We start from the raw sequence: 25,206 nt of genomic DNA, 5'->3' as shown, positions 1-25,206 counted from the left end.
TTTGCATTGTTCACCACTAATGGGCAATTATTATTTTTTGAATGTTCATATGCTGCTCCTAAGATCACATCTCTCCCAGTATCTTAAAAGTCTTATCAGGACTGGTTGCTGTTCACTGTTTCTTCTGGGTACGAGGGTCTGGTGAGCCCTTTCAATTTGCAGCTTTGCATTTAACTTACTTTGTTCCAACATTTGTGGAATCCATGTTTCAAAGAAACTCACCATGTCTTTTCCCTTCATTCCATCTCTGTCCAATGATTCTTGTATTTGTTACAGTTAGCAGCAACAGCTGGGACTGAAACAGGACAAAATTTTCTATATGGTCGATCTTGTCCACCAGTTCTTTCTTTTCTGGGTTCCATGTTATGAGGCCAGAGGACCCCAAAACCCAATAACAATAGATAATCACCAAGACAAATGGTTACTTTAAAAAAAAAATTGCTTTTAATTATCTTTTTAAAAAATTTTTAAAATTTTTCAAACTATGAACCATATTAACCAAAATACACACAAGCATTTCCCTCTTGAATATACACAGTCATTTTCTCCCCTTTTCCCCTCCCTTTCCTCCCTCCTTCACCCCCCCTTCCTCCCTCCTTCACCCCCCCTTTCCTCCCTCCTTCACCCCCCCTTTCCTCCCTCCTTCACCCCCCCCTTTCCTCCCTCCTTCACCCCCCCTCCCTTTCCTCCCTCCTTCACCCCCCCCTCCCTACCCACTAAACGTTCAACATATACAATACAATAAACCCATTAAACAATGTCATCACACAATGAAAATAAACAAGAAAATTCTGTCATCTACTGTTGCACACTGGGTCAGTTCATTTCGTCATCTTCTCATTCTGTCATTTTAGGGGGAGGAGGTCCGCGGTAGGCCCTCTCTGTTGAGTTCCATGTACGTTTCCCAAATTTGTTGGAATACTGTGACGTTATTTCTTAAATTGTATGTTATTTTTTCCAATGGAATACATTTATTCATTTCTATGTACCAGGCTCTCTTCTGATTTTCAGGTTGACATTATACATTTTTTTGCTACAGCTAAGGCTATCATAATAAATCTTTTTTGTACTTCATCCAAATCGAGGCCTAGTTCTTTACTTCTTGTATTACTTAGAAGAAAGATCTCTGGATTTTTTGGTCTGTTGCTTTTTGTGATTTTATTTAATACCTGATTTAGATCTTCCCAAAACTTTTCCACTTTCTCACATGCCCAAATTGCATGTACTGTTGTTCCCGTTTCCTTCTTACAGCGAAAACATCTATCTGATAGTGTTGGGTCGCATTTATTTAACTTTTGGGGCGAGGTATATAGCCTGTGTAACCAATTATATTGTATCATGCGTAACCTCGTATTTATTGTATTTCTCATAGTTCCGGAGCCAAGCTTTTCCCATTTTTCATTTTTTTATCTTTGTTCAGATCCTTTTCCCACTTTTGTTTGGGTTTACAGCTTATTTCATCATTTTCTTTCTCTTGCAGCTTGATGTACATGTTTGTTATAAATCTTTTAATATTGTGTCTGTAATCACATATTCAAAGCTGCTTCCTTCTGGTAACCTCAGCCTGTTTCCCAATTTGTCCTTCAAGTAGGTTTTCAGTTGGTGGTATGCAAACATTGTACTGTGAGTTGTACCATATTTGTACTTCATTTGTTCAAAAGATAATAAATTATTTTCCAAAAAAACAATTTTCTATTCTTTTGATCCCTTTTCTCTCCCATTCTCTAAAGGAAAGGTTATCTATTGTGAAAGGGATTAGTTGATTTTGCGTCAATAATAATTTTGGTAGTTGGTAATTTGTTTTTAAACATGAAAACAGAATCACACTTTAACTTAGCACTATTAACTAACCTATCTTAACCCCTTTCTAATTCTAAGCGCACGTTTATGTAATGTGTGTGTAAGTTCAGAAAAGTTCTTTGATTCACAGACCAATCTCACTTCTCATTCCTCCAAGTTTACTGGTTGCAGGCAATTCTTATACTGTGCACAGAATTTAACATTTATGAAATTCACCAGGCTTTTGTGCTTGAAAGGTAAATGGTTACCACTCAGGAAGGTTCTTTGTCAGTTTTCAGAGAGAGATTTGTTGTTCCAGGACATCCACAACTGTTGTACTTCCATCAGCCACTTCAGTGTCTCGCCGAACAAACTTGTCCCCTCAGGGTTCTCCAGATGATAACCTCTTTCTTTCCGGTCACCACAGAGTTCCTTTTTGTTTCTCTTATTTCAAGTGAAACATTAGGCAGCCTGTCTTCTCCTCTAATATGGACCACAAGGACTTTGACCAGGCTGAACTAAGCCCTCACAACCCGTCTTCCAAATGGTGTTTTTCCACAAGCTTGCCAGCTTGTCCTGTTCTAGTCCCAGCTGTTGCTGCTGACTGTCGCGCTGCAGAACTGATCTCCCTTCTTCTCTCTCTGAGAAAACCCTGTTTGACTCCCTCTCTGCTTGCATAAAACCACATGACCCCCTTCAAACAGCAAACAGCTCTCCCAGACAGCCTGAAGCTCCGAACATACTCTTCCGAGTTCTTTTATCTGTTGCTTTTCAAAACAATAATCCATTAGTGAAGTCGCTTGGGCACTCCCCAAAGCTTTTGGAAAGGCTCTTGGAGCCAGACGGTCTGGCTTGAGCAGTATTTTAAATGAGATCTGTTTTGAAGTCTTTGTATGTGACCTATACTAAAAAACCTGCCCTAATTTATCTCCCAGAAACATATCTATAATCTAACACACCCATATTTTTCCTTTTTCTTCCAGTGTCTTCAGCCTGTCTTTTGTTTTGTCCAGCTCAGCCTCTGAATGAGTCATTTGTTTATTTAAGTCTCCCACAACTTCTTTAATTTCCATGACCTTCTCTGATATATATCTCATTGCTGATTCCACACTCGTAAAACAACTGCAAAAGTTTCCATCATGTGCAGGATGGAGGCTATATCTTGGGCCGACTCCCCAGCTCTGCAGGCTTCAGCCAGACCCAAGGCCCCTGCTGAGTCACTCCTCATCAGGCTTCCTCTCGAAGCTCCTGGCTGAGTTGTTACTTTTACAGTTTTTTTTGTTGCATTGGTCGTTTAGCATTAGTTTTATCCATTTTTGACAGTAAAATTCTGGTTTTTAAGCTTTTAAACTGTCTTTTTAATGCTTTTTGAGGAGAGCTCTTTCAAAACACCTACTCAGCTCATTAGCATGGCCACACCCCCATTAAATTTTAATTAAAAAAAATTTAGACATACAGCTCAGTAACAGGCCATTTTGGCCCATGGATCGAGCTGCCCAATTTACGCCACAGTACATTTTGAGCAATGGGAGGAAACCGAAGCCCTCAGAGAAAACCATGTAGACACAGGGGGCACATTTACAAACTCCTTATGGACAGCGCAGGAGTCAAACTCTGGTCCAACCAGTGGTGGTGTAATGGCGTTGTGCTAACCATTACGACAACTGTGCTGTCCATAAGTGGAGACCAAGTCACACAATGTATTCAAGTAGACCAATACACAAATGTGCCTGAGCCCTTCATCAAGGTAGAGCAAAAAGCAAAGCAAAACCTCACTTGTGAATCTGCATGGGCCATCTACTGCATTGTGGCCTCCTCAACCTTGGAGAGACAGGATGCAGAATGGGAAATTGGTTTGTGAGCACCTTCGCCCTGCCCACTGCAATAGTGGGGACCTCTCAGTAGCCAACCCTTTGTATTGCATGCCTTACTCCCATGCTGATGGCCTGCAATCAGTACTGGGAGACTTTCTTGTTTTAATCTATTAGAGTAGATACTTTTGTGTTACAAAATTTGTTGATCATGGGATAGAGAGAGTGAGAAAATAGTATTGAGATATAGTATCAGTTATGTTTCTATTGATGCAGGTGAAGGGAGAATGATTCATTCCTCCTGTTTTTCTATATCCTTCTAACAACCTTTCGAAAATTAATATTGCAGTAAAACCCCTGGTATCTGACACCTATGAGGGGTTATAGATGCTGGACAAGTGTATTTTCTCATTGCTTGAAATTGTATGCTGCGTGATTACCTCTTTATTTTCTGTGGGTTTTTTTTTTGCTGGTTGCTTGAGGCTTCCAGTCGCTTGAATACCAGATAACAGGTTTTACTATATTTCCATTCAATGCTTATTCTGCAGGACATTTGGGATTCCTTGTTACAATGTGTACCTGGAATTAGCCAGCCAGATCAAAGAATGGAAAACTGCTGATAATTGTGCAAATGGAGGAGAAAAATGCTTGTATACTGTGAGTATCAAAAACTTAATTCTGTTAACATTTCTTGGAATAATTCAAAAGATCTGAATGGACATAATAACATTAATGTTACAGTGGATCTAATAAAACATTCTAAGGCACTGGTTTGAACTGAAAGTACAAGTTATTGTAATTACAAGAACAGGAGATTATATTTGCAAAATATTTCAGTTTATGACTACTGGAAATAGCTTAATTGAATGTATTTTTTCTTTACATTTTTGTTGACTTTTACATTTCAACGTGCAAGGAATTTTAGCCAAAGGGGAATTTGGACAACATACCTGTTAAAATATTACTTGAGCAAATACATCAATGGTAAAATGTGCTCAATGGCTGAATTACATAAACTCGCTTTACCCCTACGACTGTATGGTTTGGTACATGAACCACACCATTCACAAGTTCGCTGACAATACCACACTAGTGGGTTATATTAAAAAAAGGTGATAAGTCAGTATACAGGAGGGAGATTGAAAATTTGGCTGAATGGTGCATCAACAACAACTTTGCACTCATTGTCACCAAATCAAGGAGCCTATTGTCGACTTCAGGAAGGGAAAACTAGAGGTGTACCCTCCAGTGATTATTGGGGATCAGAGCTGGAGAGGGTGAGCCAATTTAAGTTCTTGGGAGTCACTATCTTGGAGAATCTTTCCTGGACCCAACGCACAAATGGCATTGTGAATAAAGCACGTCAGTACTTTTACTTCCTCAGGAGTTTGTGGTGGATTGGCATGACATTGTAAACAATGGGAAATTTCTACAGATGTGTCTGGTGAAACATTAGGCAGCCTTTCTTCTCCTCTAATACCAGTGCCCCTGAGTGAAAAGCCCTGTGAAAGGTAGTGGACACAGGCCAGGACATTGTGGGTAAAATCCACCCCGTCATCAAGAACATTTACAGGGAAAGGTGCTGTCAGAATGCAGAGCATCAAGGATCCACACCACCTAGCACGCGCTCTGTTTTTATTGCTGCCCTCAGGAAAGAGGTATAGATTTCAGATTTCTTGTCAGAGTACATACATGACATTACATACAACCGAGAGATTCTTTTTCCTGCAGGCCAGGCAGGATTACCACTAATCGGTAGTGCAAAAAAAAACTATGCAGTGTAAACATGTAAACAAGCAAACTGTAAACTCGCACAACCAGGTTCAGGCACAGCTGCTACCCCTTCACCATCAGACTCCTCAACAACAAACTCAACCGGGCACTCATTTAAGGAGTCTTACACTTTTGCATTAATTGATTTTTTTTCTCTCTGTATTAATGTGTACATTAAACCAGTTTTTTTCCCCCCTGCCAATAAGTGATAATTCTGCCTGGCCCGTAGGAAAAATAATTTCAGGGTTGTATGTAATGTCATGTTTGTACTCTGACAAGAAATCTAAATTGAAGACTGAAGTTTCTGTTGCTTTTTGTCATTTAAATTTGCCTTTTGGTTGGCATTCTTCAGTGGGGTCATAACACAGAAATATAATTTTCACTTGAACCTGTTCTTAACTATCCCCTATATTTTTAATACATTCATCAGAAGATAAAGAAAAAGTAATTGTCACAGGAGACCTAAGAGAAGACTGTGCTGAAATCCGGAGTTCTATTGTTGGATTAAAATCGCCCTGAATAATCTTAAGACACTTAAATGAGCTAATATTTATCATATGCAGAAGGCTCAGTGCTTGTTATGCTCTTCCTTTTAATTTGAGCTACCTTCTGAGGTGATATGTCCTCGCAAGCATCCCAAGAAATGGGAGTTTTCTCTCTGGCTTCACACTATGCCCAAAGGCATTACTGAACTGAACTTCATTATCCATGATGTATATTAACACCACAGATATTTAGTAGTTTTAGAAGTAAAGCTTTGCAATTAAAATATGATATTATAAACACAAGCAAATTTCTCAATATTTTGTATTGCCTGAAAATTATGATAATTTTACTTATTTTCCTTATTGCAGTGAATGCCTTGTGTGGATGGACTATTGCCTGTATTAAACTATTTGTACTTTCTGGTTATTAACCAGAATCTGTACTGAGCATCTGTTTTCTCCCCTTTCTGATGTGGATGTTTTTCTTGAAAATATTATTTTTGAGTAAAAAAAAAAGATTGCACTGATCAGGTAATCTTGGGATCCAAACCTGTCAATAGGGAAGCAATTGACTTTGGAGATGAAAAAAAGGTTAAGATTGAGGAACACAGATTGCCTGAGGTTTACAAGAGGGGATATAGAACTTGGAGAAACTCATTCAAGTTGATTGCTATTTATGTGAATAAATGCCATCAATATTTTCTATATTGAAGTATATTTTTCTGTGCTATCCACTCTTAAGTCAAAAACCAAATGATTCTTTTTTCCCCCCCCAGTTTTCTTCCACTTGATTTGCAATCCATTGTAGCAGACTCTTCCACACTCTCTGTGATTGACAAAACCTGGCTTGCACACAAGACTGTTTAATGAACGTTGGCAAGTTGTTGCATGCTATCACTGCCATGTATGAACTTGGGCATTTATTTTCAGTAAGGGGGAGGGGATGCAGATGAGAAGACTTTTTTTTAAGATAGCACTGCATATGGTAGAGTATTTTTAGATAGCATGAACAGAGAACTGGACCAAGAAGCTTCTTTCCCAATACTCTGCCATTATGATGCAATGTTATTTCACTGGGAGACTTCAATTCCAAATGCCTTTTATTAATTTGCTATGTTGGACTGTGTGTTGATATTGAAAATAATAGCTATCCTGGTCTCATGCCAAAGTGTTACATTTAAAACCGATGTTATGCTTTGACTCTTCCCACATATAATTCATTTGGAAGGAACATGGTAGTCAATTTACTCATTGAGACTGAATCGTGGTGACATCTGGGATCCTTTCAGGATATCTGCTGAATGGAAAACTAGAGAAATGTATAGACAAATATGTATCAGGTGGTCCATCTTTTGGCTCTCACTACCGAATCAAATTGAAATTTAATTAATTACACTGTTCTGAACAGTTACTGATTCCTTGTGACTACGAACCATCTTAGGACATCTTTATTAAATTAAAGATAATTGAAAATCTATTTATTTTGTAAGGCAAATGTAGTAATTTATAAGAATTAATTTAAAAATTCAAAATACAAGTCTATTTAAAAATAAACTGCAAGAAAAGCTCTGGTAATTAATGATTATTTTCCTTAGATAGCAACTAATTTTTTTTTCCTCCTGTCTTCCTGATCCTACACTCTCATTTGTAGCTAAAGTCTGCAAACGAACACTACATTGTGGCTCAGCATACCACTCCAGTACACAAATATGTTGATGACCTTACATTCAAATTGACTTCCTCCTTGGATAAGAGCTTCTGTTTTGTATCCGTAAGTAATATAATTATATTTCTAATAAAAGGCTAACATAATGTCTTATGCTTTTGTACAAAATCTCTTTCAGAATCAGAATTTATTGTCATGAACAAGTCACGAAATTTGCAGCAGTAATCATAGGGTAAACATTCACATTATTAACTATCTCACAACATTACTTTAAAAAATAGTAAGAATTATTATGCATAAAATGTAAGGCAGTATCTACTGATATTTCAGGAATTTGATCAGTGGGGAAGAACTTGCCCTTGTGCCATTGAGTGCTTATTTTTAGGCTCCTGTATCTTTTTCCTGATGGTAGCAGAGTGAAGAAGGCATGGCCTGGGTGGTGGGGGTCTTTGAGGGTAGAAGCTGTTTTTTGTAAGCCACTGCCTTATGTAGATGTCCTCGACGGAGAGAAGTCTGGTGCCTGTTATGTTGCAGGCCGAGTTAACAACTCTCTGAAGTTTATTCTTGTCCTGAGAGTTGGTGCCTCGATACCAGGCAGTGATGCATCAACCCAGAATACTCTCCACAGTACACCTGTAGAAGTTTACAAGAGTCTTCAGTGACGAACCAAATCTCATTACAAAATATAACCGCTGGCGAGCCTTTGTGATTGCATCAATGTGGAGGCTTCAGGACAGATCCTCAGAAATGTTGACAGCCAGGAATTTGATGTTCTTGACGCTCTCCACTACTGAGCTCTCGATGAGGATTGGGTTGTGTTCCCTGACTTCCTCCTGAAGTCCACAGTCACCTTCTTGGTTTTGCTGACATTGAGACAAGGTTGTTGTCATCACACCTTTCAAAGAGTTGATCTCCCTCCCTCGTGTCCGCTTCTTTATTGCCATTTGTGATTCTGCTGACATCTGTGGTGTCATCAGTAACCTTGAAGGTGGCATTGGAATTGTGTCTGTCCACAGTCATGGGTGTATAACGAGGTGATCAGTGGGCTAAGCACACATCCTTGGGGTGCGCCTGTGTTGATGATCAGTGAGGAAGAGATGTTGTTTCCAATTCATACTGACTGTGGTCTTCCGATGAGAAAGTCAAGGATCCAGTTGCAGAGAGGGATACAGAGGCCTAAAGTTTGTAGCTTTTTGACCAATACTGAGGGAATAATGTTATTGAAGGCAGAGGTGCCGTCCAAGAAGAGCAGCCTTGTGTATGAATTGCTGTTTTTGTGGTGATCCAGAGCTGAGTGGAGATCCATCTGCAGTGGAGCGAATGTGACTATAGGCGAATTGCAGTGGGTCCAGAACTTTGCTTAGGTATGTGTTAATTCTGGCCATGACCAGCCTCTCAAAGCATTTAATCACAGTGGAAGTTAGTGTTACTGGGCGGTAGCTGTTGAGGCAGCTTACACTGCTCTTCTTCATGCCTTTTTAAAAAAAAAAATACTTTCTGGACATTAACAATCATAGAATTATACAACTCGGAATCATGCCTTTCAGCCCAATTCATCTAGGACAACCAAGATGCTTTCCTGTGCTTGACTCATTTGTCTGTATTTGGCATGTATTCCTTTAAATCAGTAGTTTTCAACCTTTTTCTTTCCACTCACATATCATTTTAAGTAATCCCTATGCCTTCGGAGCTCTGTGATTAGTAAGGGATTACTTAAGCTGGTACATGAGTGGGAAAAACTAAGGTTGAGAACCACTGCTCTAGACCCAATTGTTACTGAAATATTTCACTTGAGAAAAATTGTCATTGGCCCATTTCTTTTGGAGTTATGAAACTGCACATAATGAGTCAATTAGATATGATTAAAACAGTAATTTTCAAACATTTTCTTTCCACTCACATAACATCTTAAGTAATCCCTTACTAATCACAGAACAGGGGGCGTGGCAAGATGGTGTAGAGGGCAGAAGTGCGATCCTTCCCCTTCTCAGCCAGTTTTTTAAGTGCCCATCTTTAAAATTTACCTTAGTGAATAAAAGTTGTATCTTTATTTTTGGGAATATTAGTGGGTCACAATAGTGACTAATGTTTTAAAAAAAAACCGAAAGCTCAATTACAGAAGAAATTCTTTTAAAAATGTTGAAGAATTGAGGCCTACCTGTCCAGCTGAAGCCACAGAATTGTTGTTTGGCACATCCAAGGCACAGAGAACTGCCAGGCTGAGTATTACACTGGTGCTGACCTTGTCTCTACAAGATGGTGCCGGCATGTTGACGAGCTCGGCCGGAGTTGAGCAGGCGACCCGGCTGAGAGAAGAGCCCTTGAGCCCAAGCTGCCGTCGAGTGAGCCGGGGACGCGCAGAATGGCGTTGGAAGCTACCTCTGCGTGGTCCCTGGCTTTACCGGGCATGCATGGTGCCTAAAGGGTCCGTGAATTACTGGACCGCGTGTGGGCCGTCAGATGTGCAGACCCGCAGCCGCACTGGGGTGGGCCCGACAATGTTGTAAGAAGAGGAAGACTTACCTTTAATGAGCAGTTCACAGGAACAATTTGGGGTGGAGTCTAGAGAAAGTAGGTCTCAAGATGTGGAACTGGAACCTGGAATGGAGTCTGTTTGCACAATTTTGGAAGGGATTGCCTATCATATGGACAATATGTCTAAACAAATTACTCAAGGATTTTTGGATGTGACAACTAAAATATCTAATATGTCTGAAGATGTATCTAATCTGTCTGAAGATGTATCTACACTTAAGAGGGATGTCAGTAAATGTATTAAATCAGTGGATACAGTGCAAGAAAATTTTTTAAAAATTGAAACAGCTTTTTCTGAATGCAAAATTCAAGTCGTACGTAATAAGGAAAAAATAGAGAAAGAAGAAGATTCGTTTGTGGATTGGGGAATCCAGAAGAAAGGATTACTGAAAAAAAATTGATTCATTGGAAAATCAAAGTCAGAGAAACAATGTGAAAATTGTGGGTCTTCCAGAAGACATTGAAGGGTCTGATCCAATAAAATTTTTCAAGAGTTGGATTCCCAAGGTGTTGGGCAAGGAGTTTTTTTGGGAGGTTTAGTATTGGAGAGGGCACATAGAGCATTACGAAAAGAAACAGTTACCAGGACACCTTATTTTGGGAAGTTGAACCCAGTGTATTTCTACCTAATTTTTCTTTGCTGTACCAATTTATCAAAATAATCTATGACCACGAGCGGTCTTAGTTTGGTGCCTGAACTCTCAAGATAGAGAAATGATATTACGGTTGGTGGTACAGAAGGCACGACAAAGTCAATCTCCAACGATGATTCAAAATAACAGAGTATTTTTTTACGCTGATTTGAGTCAAGAAATTATTGGGGATAATTTAATTCGGCTAAAGAAGTATTGCGGCAGAAGGGTTATAAATTTGCTTTTCAATATCCTGCTGTGATAAAAGTCTTTTATGGTAATTTTCAATCTCAATTTTTTGAGAATGATCATGATGCATTAGTTTTTGCTAATTCATTACCGGATTTACGAGGACATGGAAGAGTTTTGCCACCGTCACCTAAAAAGAGGGTAAATGGAAATGGAAATTTGCAGAATGGGAAGAATGGAAAAAATGGAAAGAAAGAGGTTTTAACACAAAGTCTTATTGACAATGAAGATCCAGAACAATCATTGGGAATTGAGTCATTGGGTTGAATATATTTACAGTATTGAATTGTATTAATGTGAATGATGTATTTCTGGCTGGGGAAGTGGGTGGATAGCACTGAAATCTTTGATGGTCATCTGCCACTAGTTGGGTTTACCACACCATGTTTTTTAGGGCGTTACTAGTTTTTTTTTGGGGGGGGATAATTAATTTTTTTTCTATATATATTTTTTTTCAAAAATATTTAGGGGAGGGAGAGTGGTTTTAATTTACTAGAAGGGGAGCGATATTTTGTAGTAAGTGATTATATTGTTAGTTTGTATTCTAATTTGAAATTTCCAACTTTTAATGTTCAGGGGTTAAATAATCCAATTAAGCGAAAGCGAGTTTTGGGTTATATCAAGAAAATGAAAATTGATATTGCCTTTTTACAAGAAATGCATTTGACTGAAAAAGAAGATTTGAAATTGAAGAGAGATTGGGTTGGGCACCCCTAAGGCAAGGGGTGTAGCAATTCTAATTCAGAAGAATTTGTCTTTTGAGTTGCAAACTATGGAAAGGAATGCTGGAAGGGTTTTAAAGGTGAATTGTAAATTTTTTACTGCATCTTGGACTTTGCTTAATGTTTATGCACCTTATGTGGACGATGAGTGTTTTATTTCGGATGTTTTTTTATTATTAAATCAAGCTAATGAAAATATTTTAGTTGGGGGAGATTTTAATAGTGTCTTGGTTCCTTTGTTGGATAGATCCCCAAAAAATATAAAGAAATCAAAGATGGCGATACAAATTGGGGCCTTGATGAAGGATTTAAATTTGATGGATATTTGGAGAACGGTTAATCCTACATAGGAGGATTTTTCTTTTTATTCGTCTTGACATGATTCATTTTCTAGAATTGATTTTTGTTTAGTATCGGCACATTTGCAAGGAAGGGTATTACAGGCAGAATATAAAAGCAGGGTTATATCAGATCATTGTTTATTATTTTTTTCTTATGTAAGTTCAGAAGTGGTACGCTCATTTTATAGATGGTGATTTGTTGTTGAAAAAAACAGAGTTTGTTATTTTTGTTAAAGAACAGATTACTTTTCTTTGGTCTGAAAATGTTAATTCAGTAAAAAGTCATTTTGTGTTATGGGATGCGTTAAAAGCTTATTCAAGAGGACAGATTATTAGTTATACCACTAAAGTTAAGAAGCAGTATATGGCAGAAACCTTTGAATCAGAAAAGCAAATTGATGAATTGGAGAAGGAATTTCAGAAGGAAATGAAAGAAGATTTAAAAAAAAGTGGCTTTGACTAAATTGAAATTGCATTATAATAGATTGTAGACTTATCAATTTGAATGTTTAATTAATCGATCTAAGCAGCGTTATCATGAGTTGGGTGAGAGGGCACATGAGGTACTTGCATGGCAGTTAAAGAAGGAACAAGTTTCACGGATTATTAATGCTGTAAAAAAGAATTCAACAGTTACCTATAAGCCTCAGGAAATTAATGACCAGTTTTATTCATTTTATAAAAAAATATATACTTCTGAGGGTAAACAGGATAGTGGTTCTATTGATTCTTATTTATCTAAGCTAACATTATCAGCATTAGAAGAGGAGGATGTTATGGATTTGGAAGCTACATTTACAGATTAGAGATGAAGGTGGCCATGTTGGAAATGTCCAATGGGAAGTCACCAGGTGATGATGGGTTTTCGGTGGAATTTTATAAAACTTTTTATGGAGATTTATCTTTGGTGTTTGGGGAGGTATTACAACAAGTGACAGACTGAGTTACCAGAATCTTGCTCCAGTGCTTTAATTACTGTAATTCCGAAAAAAGATAGAGACCCGTTGAAAGTGTCTTCGTATAGACCTAATTCTTTATTGCATGTTGATTATAAAATAATAGCAAAAGTGTTGGCAAATCGACTTGCTTAGTATCTACCTAAATTGATACATGTTGATCAAACAGGTTTTATTAAAAATAGAAATGCTTCAGATAATATTCTTTGATTGATTAGTTTGGTCAATGCATATCGACAGCAGCCCAAAATTGGTTGTGCTTGATGTTGGAAAAAGCCTTTGATAGGGTCGGATGGGTTTTTTTATTTAAAGTATTGGAGAAGTTTAAATTTGGCCCTTTTTTTATTGGTTGTGTTAAAGCTTTATATGCGAACCCGACTGCTAGGGTGGAGACAAATGGTCAAGTTTCATCATTGTTTAAATTGACGCGTTTAACTCGACAAAGTTGTCCATTGTCATCAGTTCTGTTTGCATTGGCTATTGAACCATTAGCTCAAACAATAAGGCAGAATGAACAGATAAGAGGGATGAGAGTTATGGACGAAGAGTATAAGATTAATTTGTTTTCAGATGATGTTTTGATATATTTAACAAACCCAGAACAATCATTGCCACATTTACGGGAATGTTTATTACAATATTGAACATTATTTGGATATAAAGTTAACTGGGATAAGAGTGAAATTTTACCAGTCAGAGAAGGAGATTATTCAGAGTTAAAAAGTATTATAAAACTGAAATGATCTGATAAAATTAAATATTTAGGAATAATTGTAAATGCTGAGTATCAATCTTTATACAAGTTAAATTATGTTCCATTATTAAAAAAGATTAAAGCAGATTTAATTAAGTGGAAAGATCTTCCGTTAACTTTAATTGGATGAGTTAATTGTATTAGGATGAATATTTTTCCTCCTATTCAATATTTATTTCAATCAATACCTTGTTCTCTTTCAAAGAGTTTCTTTCAGGATTTAAATAAAGTTACAAGAGAATTTTTATGGAAATGTAAATTACCACGGATAGCATTAAATAAACTTACTTAGAATATGCGTTAGGTGGGCTTCAATTACCTCATTTTCAAAAGTATTATGAAGCAGCCCAGTTGAAATTTATTAGTAGATTGATGGATTTGGACCAACCCCCGAGTTGGGCTAAAGTTGAGATGGCCTGTATTTCTGAAGTCGAGGTGTATCAATTTATATTTCGATGGAATGTAAATTTGTGGAGGGAATATAATATGCTGATCTTAAAACATCTATTAAAATTATGGATTAAAAAATAAGATTTTAGGATCAAAAGGTAATTTGTCAATTTTAACTCCATTATAGAGAAGTCTAAGTTTAAATGGGAAAATGATTTAGCTTTTGTTTTTCCTGAAGACTTCTGGGCAGATACGTGTCATGATAGTGTTACTAAATTGACGAATGTGTGGTATGGAATGGTTAATTATAACTTTCTACATCAGTTGTATTTAACACCAGAGAAATTGAAAAAATATGGTTTTATTAATTTGGATTCTTGTTTTAGATGTGGTGTATGTACTGGAACTTTTTTACATGCTGTTTGGTCTTGTGTGCATGTACAATAACCATTCTGGGATGAAATTAAGTTAATTTTGGAAAAATTATATAATTTTGTTACCATTAGATCCATCTATTTTTTTAATGGGTTATATGATTCCTTTAAGGGGATTAGGGTTGGATACATTTCAAATTGCATTTATATATTTAGCATTGTTTGTAACTCAAAAATGTGTAGCAAGTATATGGAAAGATAATGTAGTGATTAATATAATGCGATGGCATAATGAATTGAAAGCTTGTATTGTAATGGAAAAAAATTATGTATAATCTACATGACAATTATTTTTTTTTGTTAATAAGTGGTTACCATATTTGGAATATATGCATTTAGATATATTTTGATTTATTATATATTTTAGTTTCTGTTTATATATTTTTAGCTCTCCTTAAGAGAGCTGGCTGATGGGGTGGGAGGGGAGGGGAGTGGGGACTTGATTTTTTAAAATTTTATTTTTTTAATATATATTCATATAAAATTTTCTTTATGGAATGTATTTTGTATTACTATTAATGATTCTTCAAATAAATAAAGTTTAAAAAAAACTAATCACATAGCACCTATGGCATAGAGATTACTTAAGGTGGTATGTGAGTGGGAAAAAAAGGTTGAAAACCACTGTTTTAATTGTACCTAATTGACTCTTTATGTGTACGGTTTCATAACTCCAAAGGAAATGGGCCAATGATAATTTGTCTCAAGTAAAATAGTAACTGACCTTCTTCAAAGCAATCCTCAATCACCTTTATACCCTCACAATCCCATACCTTTTAACTACCTATTATTCATCCTAAAAGGAATAACCCTATTTTGATATAATGGAGTTTGAATTGATAACTTACCCCTCATACTTATAACAGAATTCCTTTTAGTCCAGATCCCTAATAAATGTTTTAATACAGGCATATTATATCCCTGTAATAAACATGAATTCCACTTAAATATAAACTGATGAACCTGAAATTCAGAAATACAAGCTAATTCCATTTTAGCCCAACTAGGAGGTTGTGTAATGTCCAGCATTCTATTAACGAATTTTAATTGTGCAGCTTCATCATAATTTGAAAATGAGGTATTGAAGTCCTCCTAAAACATATTTCCACATCAATTTCTGTAATGCTACTCTCGCTAACTTTCCCTTCCATAAAAATTTCCTCACCACCATATTCAAATCTTGAAAAAGTACTTTTGGAAGGGAACATGGAATCGACTGAAGAAGATATTGAATACATGGAAAGATATTCATCTTAATACAATTTACCCGACCTATTAATATTAACAGATCTTTCCACTTGATCAAATCCATCTTAATCTTTTTCAATGATGGTACATAATTTAATTTATATAGAGATTGATAATTTGCATCAACAATTACTCCTAAGTATTTAATTTTATCAGACCATCGTAATTTTGTAATCTGTTTAAACTCACTATAATTCCTGTCCAAAATTGGTAATATTTCACTTTTGTTCCAATTTACTTTATACCCAGATAATACACCAAATTCCTCCATTTTTGCAAATGCTTCAACGATTGTTCTGGATGTGTTAAATAAATCAATACATCATTGACAAATAAATTAATCTTATATTCATCATCTGAAATTTTTATCCCTTTAATATTATCATTTTGTCTAAATGAGCTAACGGTTCAATGATCAATGCAAATAAGGCTGGTGACAATGGACAACCTTGATGTGTTGATCGTGCTAAATTAAATGACAAAGAAATTTTGCCATTCGTCACCACCCTAGCAACTGGATTTTTATATTGTGCCTTAACCCAACCAGTTAAAAAAAAAGGCCCAAAATTAAATTTTTCTAGCTCTTTAAATAAAAACATCCACTCAACCCGATCAAATGCTTTTTCTGCGTCGAGCACGGCAACCATTGGTTGGTTGGGTTGCTGCCTCAATGCATCGATCAATGTAATCAATCTAAGGATATTATCGGAAACATACCTATTCTTAAAACCTGGTTGATCAATATGTACTAACTGAGGTAAATATTTAGCAAGTCTATTTGCCAATATTTTAGCTATTATTTTATAATCTACATTTAATAAAGAAATTGGCCGATATGAAGCCACATTCAATGGATCTCGGTCTTCTTTGGAATTACTGTAATTATCATACTCGAACAAGATTCTGATTATGATTGTTCATCTGTTATTTGTTGAAGCACATCCATAAATATAGGGGACAAATCCTCATAAAATACCTTATAAAACTCTACTCTAAATCCATCGTCACCTGGAGACTTCCCATTTGGCATATCCTGTATAGCCTCTTTAATCTCAAAATCTGTAAATGGAGACTCCAATTCTTTCACTTCATCTTCTCCAAAGACTGGAAAATCTAAAGCAGATTAAAAAAAAAAAATTCAATATAACCATCATCTTGAATTCCCTCAGAAGTATATAATTTCTGATAAAATGAACAAAATTGATCATTAATTTCCTGAGGTTTATAAGTAACTATTGAATTCTTTTTGATAATTAATAATAGGTATTTAAACATATGGGATTCTGAGAGTATAAAAATTAGAATATTTAAAAAAAAATTATTTAAGCTTAAATTGCCGTTAGACCCAGAAATTTTTTTGTTGGATTATATTGTCTCGCTGACTGGTTTGGGGTTGGATAAGTTTCAGATAACTTTTGTTCATTTAGCACTGGCAGTAGCATGGAAATGTATTGTGATTACTTGGAAAGATAATGTAGAAGTAAATATAGCTCGTTGGCATAATGAATTGAGATCTTGCATTTATATGGAAAAAATAACAATTTGCATGATAATTATTCTTTTTTTGTTCAAAAATGGTCACCTTATTTGGAATGTATGGGTCTAGAAATATCTTAAAATATTGTATTGTTTAAGTTTTTAATTATTTGATATATGTTTTTTTTTTAGCTCCCATTGCGGGGCTGGCTTAGTGTTTTAGTTTATTTTCTTTTTACTTTTGTTTATTATTTCTATGTAATTTGAAAATCTTAAAGTTTAAAAATAAAACAAAATAGTAACAATTGGGTCTCAACCTTCCCTTCCCACTCATGTACTGCCTTAAGTAATCTTTTACCAATCACAGAGCCCCTATAGCATAGGGATTACTTGATGAAGGGCTCCAGCCTGAAACGTTGGTGATGTATCTTCACCATTGCTATGTAAAGGCACTGTTTGACCTGCTGAGTTTCTCCAGCATTTGTGTTTTTTTTCACTTAAAAGTGATATGTGAGTAGAAAGGAAAAGTTTAAAGTACTCATTGATCACAGGAATATTTAAATTGTGCTAACATTTACACAGCTTTGATTTTATTTTTAAAAGACCGATCCCATGAAAAGGACTTGAGTGCTATGATACAGCAATTTCATAAACAACATGACATCTCTAACAAAAAAATCTTAAGTGCAAAATGAGAATTGTCAAAGAGGGGTTTGCAAGAGAAGTTGGGGAGAGGGCAGTGTCCGAATCAGGAAAGACATGAATTTGTAGCATTGACAACCCCTCCAATTCAATGTACTTGGGGCAGAAAACTGCAGATGTTTCAAATCTTGTGTCCCTCAGAGCACTAACAAACTTGCATCTCGTCCCAATCATTGAGACACCTAGAGACCAACTTGAATAAATTCAGTTGCCAATGTTGCAAAGCTTAGTGTTAATGCAAGTTGAAAGGATGCTGAGAAGACTCATTGGGATATGGATGGACTAAATCATTGACCAAACCTCTTTTAAAACGGTAAAAGGTTGAAAGAGCCTGTTCAAAGAAATCTGGTAAGATTTATGAAAGTTAACATCAAATAATTAAGAAATAAAAGTTATATTAGTGTTTATTGCAAGAAGTTTTGCATTGCCTCAACTTTCTTGGAACACTAAGGAAGTTTCAGAATCAGAATTTATTGTCATGAACAAGTCACAAAATTTGTTGTTTTGCAGCAGAATCATAGGGCAAACATTCACCTCACAACAATAAATGTTTAAAAATTCTTGAAAAGTGAGGCAGTGTCTTTGGTTCATTGGTGATGGCAGTGGGGAAGAAGGTGTCCTTATGCTGCTGAGGGTATCTCTAATTTTTCTTAGGAAGGTGAAAATTAGCCACCTTCTTGAACCACAGCATCTCTTCTGATGATCGTGTTCCTTCCCACAGTATTGTTGGTTGGATGCGTCAGAAATTAATACATGCAGGTTGAAGTTTTGATATTCTAAATTTGAGAATTTAACCAGTTTTTAATCACATCTAATATTCAATTAGAATGTGAGAAAGATTGTCATAGATAGAAACATAGAAAAAAACATAGAAGATAGGAGCAGGAGTAGGTCATTCGACCCTTCGAGCCTGCTCCGCCATTCAACGAGATCATGGCTGATCTTAAAGTTCAGTACCCCGTCCCCGCCTTCTCTCCATAAGCTTTAATACCCTTATACTGAAGAAATATATCTAATTCCCTCTTAAATATATTTAATGAACCTGCCTCTACTGCCCTCTGTGGCAATGAATTCCACAGATTCACCACCCTCTGGGTATAGAAATTCCTCCTCATCTCGGTCCTAAATGGTTTGCCTATTATCCTCAAACCATGGCCCCGGGTTCTGGATTTTCCCATCATTGGAAACATCCCATCTGCATCCACTCTGTCCAGTCCTGCCAGAATTTTATATGTCTCTATGAGATCCCCTCTCAATCTTCTAAACTCCAGGGAGTACAATCCCAATTGGCGTAATCTTTCCTCAGAAGTCATTCCTGCCATTCCAGTATTAGCCTGGTGAATCGCCTCTGCACTCCCTCCATTGCAAGAACATCCTTCCTTAGATAAGGTGACCAAAACTGCACACAATACTCCAGCTGCAGTAAGGTATCCTTGTTCCTATACTCAAACCCTCTTGATATGAAGGCCAACATACCATTTGCCTTTTTAACCGCCTGCTGTACCTGCATGCTCGCCTTCAGAGACTGATGTACAAGTACCCCTAGGTCTCTCTGCACTTCCCCATCTCTTAATCTATTGCCATTCAAATAGTAATCTGCCCTCCGGTTTGTATTACCAAAGTGGGTAACTTCACATTTATCCACATTGTAGTGCATTTGCCATGTATCTGCCCAGTCCTTCAATTTATCCAAATCACACTAGAGCTTCCTGACCCCCTCTTCCGTGCACACAACCCCTCCTAGCTTAATGTCATCTGAAAATTTGGAGATATTACATCTAATCCCTCATCCAGATCATTAATGTAAATTGTGAACAGCTAGGGTCCCAGTACAGATCCCTGTGGTACCCCACTGGTCACGGCCTGCCACTCAGAAAACGAGCCATTTATCCCAACTCTCTGTCTTCTACCTGCCAGCCAGTTCTCAATCCACATCAATACTTTGCCCCCAATCCCATGAGCCTTGATTTTGGAAGCCAGTCGTTTATGCAGGACCTTATCGAAGGCCTTTTGGAAGTCCAGGTACACCACATCCACTGGCTCTCCCCCATCTATTTTACCTGTCACCATCTCAAAGAATTCCAATAGATTTGTCAAGCACGATTTACCTTTTGTAAATCCATGTTGACTCCGTCCGATCCCTTCTCTGCTAGTCATATGCTCCGCTATTACATCCTTAATAATGGATTCCATCATTTGCCCACTACTGATGTAAGGCTCACCGGCCTATAATTCTCCGCTTTTTCTCTACCCCCCTTTTTAAATAGTGGGGTAACATTAGCTATCCTCCAATCCATGGGTACTGATCCTGAGTCTATCGAGTTCTGGAAAATAATTCTTAAAGCATCTGCTATCTGAATGGCCACTTCCTTGAGTACCCTAGGATGTAGATTATCAGGCCCTTGGGATTTATCTGCCTTCAATCCCATCAATTTCCCCAAGACCATGTCCTTAGAGATACTGATTTCTTTCAGTTCCTCCCTTGCATTAGTCTCTATGTTTCTCAACATCCTTCGGAGGTTATTTGTATCCTCTCTTGTAAAAACAGAACTAAAGTAAGAATTTAATTGGTCTGCCATTTCCTTATTCCCCATTATATATTCCCCTGATTCCGACTGCAAAGGACCTACTCTGGATTTCACCAATCTTTTCCTCTTGACATATTTATAAAAGCTTTTGCAGTCGGTTTTTATATTTGCAACAAGCTTACTTTTGTAATTTATTTTTGCTCTCTTGATTAATCCCTTTGTCCTCCTTTGCTGCATCTTGAACTTCTCCCAGTCTTCGGTTGTGGTACTTTTTTTGGCCAATTGATATGCTCTCTCTTTAGACCCAATGCTGTCTCTAATTTCCCTTTTTATCCATGGTTGAGTCACCTTTTTTGGTTTATTTTTATGCCAAACCGGTATAAACGATTTTTGCAATTTCTCCATTAGATCTGTGAATGCTTTCCATTGTCTATCCACAGTCAACTCCCCCATAAACACGACCCAATCAATCTTACTCAACTCTCGTCTCATACCATCATAATTCCCTTTATTTAAATTCAGGACCTTAGTCTCGGTTTTAATTTCATCACTGTCCATGTCGAGTGAGAATTCGATCATATTGTGATCGCTCCTACCCAAAGGGCCTCGCACAACAAGATTGCTGATTAGCCCCTTATCATTGCATAATACCCAATCTAAAATGGCCTGCTCCCGAGTTGGTTCCTCGACATATTGTTCTAGATAACCGTCCCGTAAACATTCAAGGAATTCCTCCTCCTCTGTATTTTTACCAATTTGAGTAGTCCAATCTATATGCAAATTAAAGTCTCCCATGATGACAACTGTTCCCTTATTGCACGCTTTTCTAATTTCTCTTTTAATGCCTTCCCTCACCTCTACACTACTATTTGGAGGCCTATATACCACCCCCACTAACGTTTTCCACCCCTTGCTATTCCTCAGTTCTACCCATATAGATTCCGCATCTTCTGAGTTAATATCCAAATCTTTCACATAGTGGTGTATCTGAAATTCATTTGTTCCTTCCATTATACTAATTGTATTCAGTTATGCTGATTTTAATGAAATGAAACCATTCTTATTCCAGGGATTCTCCATTTCTGAATTGTGGTATGCGGTGTTTGACTATGGTACTAACTACTGCAACTTGCACAACCTTATCGAAGGTGAGACCTGAACATTTAAATTGCATCAACTTTCCACTAATATCGAAGTTCTACTATTCATTTCTTGTTTTCCAGGTAGTGCCTTGGACAAAGTTTCAGGTTATAGCGAATCCACAAACAACTTCAAGTGCACTCAATTTTCATCAGCTAATTGTTCTATTTACTAATTGTGATGTGCTTTATTAAGAAAATTGGAAAGCTGCATTATGTTGTTTGACTTGGAGATGCTTTTTATAAATCCTTGTTCAAAGACTTTGAAATGATTGTTTTCTCAGTATTACATTCAGTCTTTCCTCAATGTTACTACCAAAGACTGTGAAGTTCATTGAAGAAAGAAATGAAAACTCTTGTCACCATAGTCAATAGAATCAAGAAATCCATCCATTTAATGATTGGGCATTCTGTAACACAAGTGAGCTATTTCAGAGAAATGATAGAATGAACAGAAAAATAGTTGGGTCAAAATAGTTATTCATCCCAATCTGTTTTCCGTCTACTTCCATTCTCCCTTGTGTCATTTTCCTTTAGTATATCACACCTTATTTTATTTTGGTGGTTCTTCCCACCATTGATGGTTAATTAACTACCTTCAGGAAGGATCTCCACCCAGAATGTCGATTTTTTTTTTTTCCCCATTTCCTTCCGCAGATGCTGCCTGACCTGCTGAGTTCCTCCAGCAATTTGATTTGCTGCAGGTTCCAGCAACTAATGTCTCTTGTCTCTCCTTTCTACTACTTCATTGCGGTCTCTTCAAGGAATGCCGACTCTGAAGGTTTTTCTCTTAACCACAGGAGATTTGTGGGACTTCTCCTGTGATTTCTATTGGTCTTCTACTTTTTGACAATGTTCTCACCAAGACTTGCTATGATAGCCATGTATTCATCCTCGCTACTAATCTTAACCACTGTCTTGACCCGTGTGGTTTCCAGCTTCATTTCTAGATCTCTCAATTCAGTCTCAGCCAGGATTTTGGGTAAGTATACTCCATTCGTAGCTCATCCCAACTAGTTCCCTTCATACCCTCTCTGCCATGTGTTGGTAAAATTTGATCCTTTCCCTTTTGTAAGTCTGAGCCTCACTCTCTCAAACATGCCATGGATTTGAGTTTTTTTTTTGTTCTCACCAGATCGACTTTTTCAAGCAGCATTTGATTGTATTCCTCACTTTCACAAAGGATTGTAAGATTCCATCAGTAACGTGACACCAAAGTGGGGGGGGGGGGGGGGGTGCTACTCAACCTGAGGCCAAGACCCCTAATACTATGTGGGCCTCTGGTCATTCCTGAGTCCAACGCTGCTCCCCCACCCACCTCGTGCTGAGGCCCCTGTGCTGTATGGTGGTTTCACTGCTTTCCCTGCTGCTGTCCCTATCATGTCTCCTTGTCCTCTTGTGATCTGCAGCCATGACAAAAGGTCTTGACTCAAAATGCCGGCTCACTGGTTCCCTCCTAGATGTTGCCCAACCCATTGAGTTCCTCCTGCAATTTGCTTTCTGTTCCATATTAGTAACCGTATAAATTAATAATTAATAGTATTCCCAGAATGTAGCAAGACCCTCATTCATTTTTTTTTGGTTCTGGTTTCTCAACAAATTTTAGAAATTCCATTTGTCTGGATAAATATTACATGTAATAAAGTTAGTTAATGAAAATATTTTTCTGATTTTTGACTACCCCATTCTTCATAATACTGTCATTATAAGTTAAGGGAGTGCTTAAGTTTCAAAGAGAGAATTGATGGGAAATACCTTGATGCTGTCAAGAATTTGAGTTCCTGATATACAGGTATGTCCTCTTTAATACTGATTCCACACTTGGACATGTCCAGTTTAAATCAAAATGTAAAAGAAAACTCAAATTTTGCATTTTAATTTTTAATCTACAGCTTGATTAAATAATCTTTGATAGTACATTAAGAATATAGAGTATTTGTATAATTGCAGTACAGGTACACAATCCTTCATTCGGAACCCTTGGGGGACAGTGTGTTTCTAACTTCGGAAAGCCTGATTTAAGCTCACCTGAATTGTGCTGCAGTATCCACTTCCACCTGGTCTCTCGCGCTGCCGGTCTCTTCCCCTCGCCTGCCCAACTCGCGCTGCCAGTCTCTTCCCCCTCACCCCGCCCGAGTCGTGCTGCCGTATCTTCCCCCCACTTGGTGGATTTTGGAGCTTTCCAGCTTTTAGATGTCCGGATTGTGTACCTGTATAATATCGCCTCATAAAGCTATTGATTTGACTAATGGTTCTACTTGGTCTTGTAAGAGAAGGAATTATTTTAAATATTTGTCTTAGAACTAATTCCTTACCTCATTATTATTTCATTAAACTGGTGAAAATTCATTGAGGTAATGTGTATACAGTATGTAGTTGAACTGAGATGATTATTCAGACACTGAATCACATCAAATCTCCTTCAGTGTAAATTCTAACACAGGAACAAAAAATGAATTCATGTTTACTCTGAATAACATTGATCCCCAACATGACTGGGGAGAACAGTCACTTGCCATTTCTCCAATGCAACAGTAATCTTCAGTGAAAAGAAATAAATGACTGGCATGTTGACATTGCTTTCTGGTTTATCCATAAAACTAATTAATCGCTCTTGATATTGTTTAAGTACTTCATAGCCTAGTTGTTTCATCCACTGTACCTTACAAGGCTGAAATATTTTGGTTTGGGTTACTGGAGATTTAGCATTAATTTAGGTTCTCAAAAAACTGTCTGTAAATAAATTACTAAGAGCTGCATTTTAATATCATGATGAAGTGAGATGAATTGATTGGGCAATGCTATTTAGGGTGATGTTGATTCAGTGATCAATCAGTCTGTATATTTGGAAACATTTCAGACTGCCTTTTTGTACATAGATCCTCTCCTGCACTATGGTTGAAAGAGAAATTAAGAATCAGAATTTTATTGTCCTGAGCAAGTCATGAAATTTGGTGTTTTTGGCAGCATCAGAGAGCAAACATTCATATTATAACCATCTTACAACATTACTATAAATTAAAAAAAAATAGTGCACGAAAAGTAAGGTAGTGTTTTTGGTTCATTGGTTATTCATGAATCTGAAGGCAGCGGGGAAAAAGCTGTTCTTGTGCCGCTGAGTTCTCATATTTAGGCTCCTCTACATTTTTCTTGATGGTAGCAGAGTGAAGGGGGCATGGCCTGGGTGGTGCGAGTCTTTGAGGATAGAGGCTGCTTTTTTAAGACACAGTCTTATGTAGATGTTGTCAATGGAGAGAAGTCTGGTGCCTGTGATGTCGCAGGCAAAGTTAATAATGCTCTGGAATTTATTCTTGTCCTGAGACTTGGCACCTCTGTGCCAGACAGTGTTGCAACCACACAGAATGCTCTTCATGGTACATCTGTAGAAGTTTTTGGAGACATACTGAATCTCCTCAGGCAACTCACAAAGTATGGCTTCTGACAAACCTTCTTTGTAATTGCATCAACATGGAGGCTCCAGGACAAACAAATTACATATAAAATAAAGCAGAAGTATTACGAGCTAGGAGAAAAAAATGCACAAAATACTGGCTTGGCAGCTTAAAACAGAACAAGCTAAAAGAAC

At 37.1% G+C, this 25,206-nt stretch overlaps 1 protein-coding gene across 1 annotated transcript in view; it reads left to right on the top strand.

Annotated features, from left to right (window-relative positions):
• LOC138753516 (uncharacterized) overlaps window positions 1–23,969 on the top strand; it is a 29,048-nt gene extending 5,079 nt beyond the window's left edge. Inside the window, exons 2-5 of the mRNA XM_069916632.1 lie at window positions 4,139–4,247; window positions 7,500–7,619; window positions 21,551–21,629; window positions 21,705–23,969. Coding sequence (XP_069772733.1) covers window positions 4,139–4,247; window positions 7,500–7,619; window positions 21,551–21,629; window positions 21,705–21,796 — 400 coding nt within the window. The 3' untranslated portion in view covers window positions 21,797–23,969. The remainder of the gene's footprint in view (window positions 1–4,138; window positions 4,248–7,499; window positions 7,620–21,550; window positions 21,630–21,704) is intronic.
• The last annotated feature ends 1,237 nt before the right edge of the window (window positions 23,970–25,206 follow it).

Source organism: Narcine bancroftii, chromosome 1, assembly GCF_036971445.1.
Source record: "Narcine bancroftii isolate sNarBan1 chromosome 1, sNarBan1.hap1, whole genome shotgun sequence".
Lineage (NCBI taxonomy): Eukaryota > Metazoa > Chordata > Chondrichthyes > Torpediniformes > Narcinidae > Narcine > Narcine bancroftii.
Note: the sequence above shows the minus strand (reverse complement) of the source record. Positions and strands in the feature narration are given on the sequence as shown.